At 39.0% G+C, this 3444-nt stretch overlaps 1 protein-coding gene across 1 annotated transcript; it reads right to left on the bottom strand.

Moving 5' to 3' along the window:
• Positions 1-280: 280 nt before the first annotated feature.
• LOC110097716 (galactolipase DONGLE, chloroplastic) lies at positions 281-1600 on the bottom strand. Its single transcript, XM_020824256.2, has one exon. It carries the CDS (start codon positions 1598-1600, stop codon positions 281-283), a length of 1320 nt encoding a protein of 439 aa, XP_020679915.1.
• Between the last annotated feature and the right edge of the window lie 1844 nt (positions 1601-3444).

Raw genomic sequence — 3444 nt, 5'->3', positions numbered from 1 at the left:
TTATGAACCTCAATTAATAAAAAATGAAACTTCGAGTGAAATTAATTTATTTATTTGCTGTTTCCTTACAAATTTCCATTTTAAAAATGCTTCCTCAAACAAAAAAAGAAAGCAAAAAAAGAGTGTACGTATTAATGGTATAGTTAGCTCGCTCTCTGCACGTTCGTCAATGACCCTTAATCCAAAAAAATCTTTTAAAATACAAGGATTATAGGGTCATTGTTACTAATGATTAACCAATCAATAATCAAATCTATATATATACCAGATATATGTATATCTAAGCCTTCGCTCTAGGCGACTGCACCAATTCTCCCCTATGTCTTCCTCCATCTTGCCATGGCGCCGCCCACGAATCATCAAATCTCTGAGAGATGAAAAAATCTCTGATCTTGCTAAGAATATCAACTCCTTCATTCTTCTTCACATTCATTTTGTTAGCACACTTGAGCCATCCAATATACTCGTCGAGATCATGCACGCATGCAGGGTTCTTCATCTTAAAGAAATCCAACGCTAATTCGACTCCCACGTGCGCGTAGCAGGAGCCGCTGCTTATCCATGGCAGCTCCAGTTTTTCATTAAAGAATACCCCCGGCATTTTCGTCACCGGGTCGTTCACGTTCGCCACCCTCAACACCTTCACACCGAGCTCTTCACAGCGAGCCTTAAAGCCTGAGTTTCCAACCCGCGGGCCGCCGTATGAGTAAACCGTGATAGGTATCTCACTACCCGACGCGGTCCGGTTCAGGCCCAACTCAGCAATGTCATATCCGAGCAGCAGCGCGAGCGAGCTGCCCATGCTGTGACCTGCCAATGTAATGCCGAACTCCTCTTCATTTTTGTATTTTGATACAATCCTCGAGATCTCGGAGAGGAGCTGCTCGCGGCAGCTCCCGCTTGTGAAGCGACGGGTGGTATCGTCTGATGTGTAGAGGCTGAGAAAGCCTGACTCGACCTTGACATCGGGCCGCGGATTGTGCGGGTCGAGTCGGGCCGGAGTCAGCGAGCTCATCAAATTTGCGATCCATTCCGTGTTGGTTACAGTTCCGCGGAAGGAAACGAGGATGTCGCGTCGTCCGAGACGGGAGGTTTGTTCATCTGTGGAGACTGCGACGTAGCCGATCCAGCGGCTGCAGCGAGTGCTGGGCTGGGTGGGAATGGTAATGTCCGGAGTAGCGTAGATGTATTTGGTTATTTCGTAGCCTGCGGAGGCCATGCCGACTTCACGGAGCATTTTGGATTTTCCGTGCTTGCAGTTTAGGTAGCGTTTGGAGGAGGGGTCGAGGTCAAAGGCTTTGTAGCAGGCCATGACGAGCTCGGCGTAGCGTATGATTTCTTGGCGGAGGAGAGGGTGGAGGGGTTGAATGAGCTGATCCCAGTTGTCACCTCCCTGGATGTCGCGCCAAGTTGGGAGTGAGGCATGCGGGTTCTGTTCTGCCCGGCGAGCAGATTTGAGGGAGATGGTCGTCGGGGCTGTTGTGATGGAGGCGGAGAGGGATTGATGGGAGACGGCGGCGGAAGTGACAATAAGCGGGCGGTGGGGACGGCGGCTGGTAGAGAGAAGAGAGGCGTTTGGGAATACAATGCGAGCGGCCATGCTATGTTAGTTTGGTTGTTTGTTTATTCTATGCTGTTTTAGTTGCAGTTGAATGGGAGCAGAGAAGGAGAAGAGGAGAAGAGAGGAGCAGCGGAGGCGGAGTTGTTGAGGAACGATAGAAGAGTGAGAAAGGATGGCTTACTTATAAGTTATGGTCGTACGCGCCTACGCGGATTAGTGGACCGGACCTGATTTTGATGTGGGGAGTGGAGGTGGACTGGGGGCTATGGTGTTGATTTTTGGACAGCATGTTAAGTGAGGATTTTGACTGGTTTATTTTTTTCCGTAAATGTGGAGAGTGGGGGCTGTTTCGTCTCCTTTTCTTTGGCCTTTTGGGTGCTAACTGCTTTTCTATTTTTGGAACTATGCGGTCGGTGTGTTGTCGCGCCTATATGGACGGTGCGGTATGGGAAAGCCACCTTGTTGAGCTGAAAAAATTGTTTTTGAAGATTATTTTATATATTTATTCTTTTTATTTTGAGTCAATCAAGGAAATTAAACGTTAAATTATATAACTCATCTTATTATATTAATTAAAAGCTTTCATTATTAATCCTAAATCTTTATATTCAAGTCTTGATTATGTGATATATATTCGAATTTGTTTTAATTGACTTTAATGTCTCACTCCATTTAAAATAAATAAATAAATAACTTCAAATTCAAAATCTTTTATTTAATTGTTAGAGCTTTCAACCAATCAAATCTCTCAACTAATAAATCAAGATGAATAGATATTGAGATCTTATTATTTTGTTTTTAATATAATAAATATTTTTGAAAAATACTAGTTTTTTTAAATAATAACTGAAAAACAATAATTTACTATTTGAAAGGATACCTGAATTTACTTTTTTGTGTTATAAACAGTTATAACGTTTTTTCTATAATTTTTTATAATCATTTTTCGTAATATTCTGAAATGTCGAGTTTTTCAAGTAATATATATATATAGAAAACTAAATCATTTAAGTTTAAAAAACCGAGGCTAAATGATCTAAAATAAGCACGCAGAAAAAGTCACTGAAAAGTAGCAAATATATATACGAATTACATTTTGAAGGGATTTTGATGCCTTCAATTGATGCCATAGTAATTAGAGTTTGTTATAGGTTAAAAATTTTACAGCAGTAGAGTTTGTTTTATAACTTAAATTTTAATAATAATCCAATATGTACAGAAAACGATTTGGGAGACGAGAAATTTTTTTAGAGAAAAATCTGGAAAGAGAAAAAATGACGAAATACATCAAGAAATATAAACATTAATCTTTTCCTCATAATAAAAAGGATGGCATTATTTGAGAACAAGTATTTGATTTCTCTTATAGAGATTACAAAAATTTGGTGTCGATAAATGAACTATTAAAACTGAATAACAAGGTTAAATGTTGATACGAATCTAAATATGATGACAATAAATGTTAGTGATAGTTGTTAGCAATGATAGTAAAAAAATACAAGAGCTTTCTTTAGTGTTTTCAGCTCTTGAACCTCTCCCTTCATAGAGAATAGAGCCTTATTTATAAGCCTTTTGATATGAGAATTTTGGTAAATTTGATCAGAATCTAAAGCACTCCATCATAGAATCCATATTGATACTCTTGACTGAAGATAATTTATCAAATATTTGAATACCTTAATGTTGTTTTGAGGGATCTTGGGTTGTTATATTCGTCGTGTCAAGCTACTCAACTTGATTATTAGCATGTTATAATTGGATATCATTTGATCAACCAATTTATGACTAGAAGTTTTATAATATAATTATGGTGTTTGATTTTAGCTCATTCAAAGTTAAATCAAATCATTAGTAGCGCTGATATATTCATCTCCTAAAGATGT

The sequence above is a fragment of the Dendrobium catenatum genome, unplaced genomic scaffold (genome assembly GCF_001605985.2).
Source record: "Dendrobium catenatum unplaced genomic scaffold, ASM160598v2 fragScaff_scaffold_669, whole genome shotgun sequence".
Classification (NCBI taxonomy): domain Eukaryota; kingdom Viridiplantae; phylum Streptophyta; class Magnoliopsida; order Asparagales; family Orchidaceae; genus Dendrobium; species Dendrobium catenatum.
This window is presented reverse-complemented; position numbering and strand designations above follow the sequence as displayed.

Bases quoted from the DNA above. Each gene is read 5' to 3' on its own strand.
- LOC110097716 (XM_020824256.2), bottom strand. From the start codon at position 1,600: ATGGCCGCTCGCATTGTATTCCCAAACGCCTCTCTTCTCTCTACCAGC.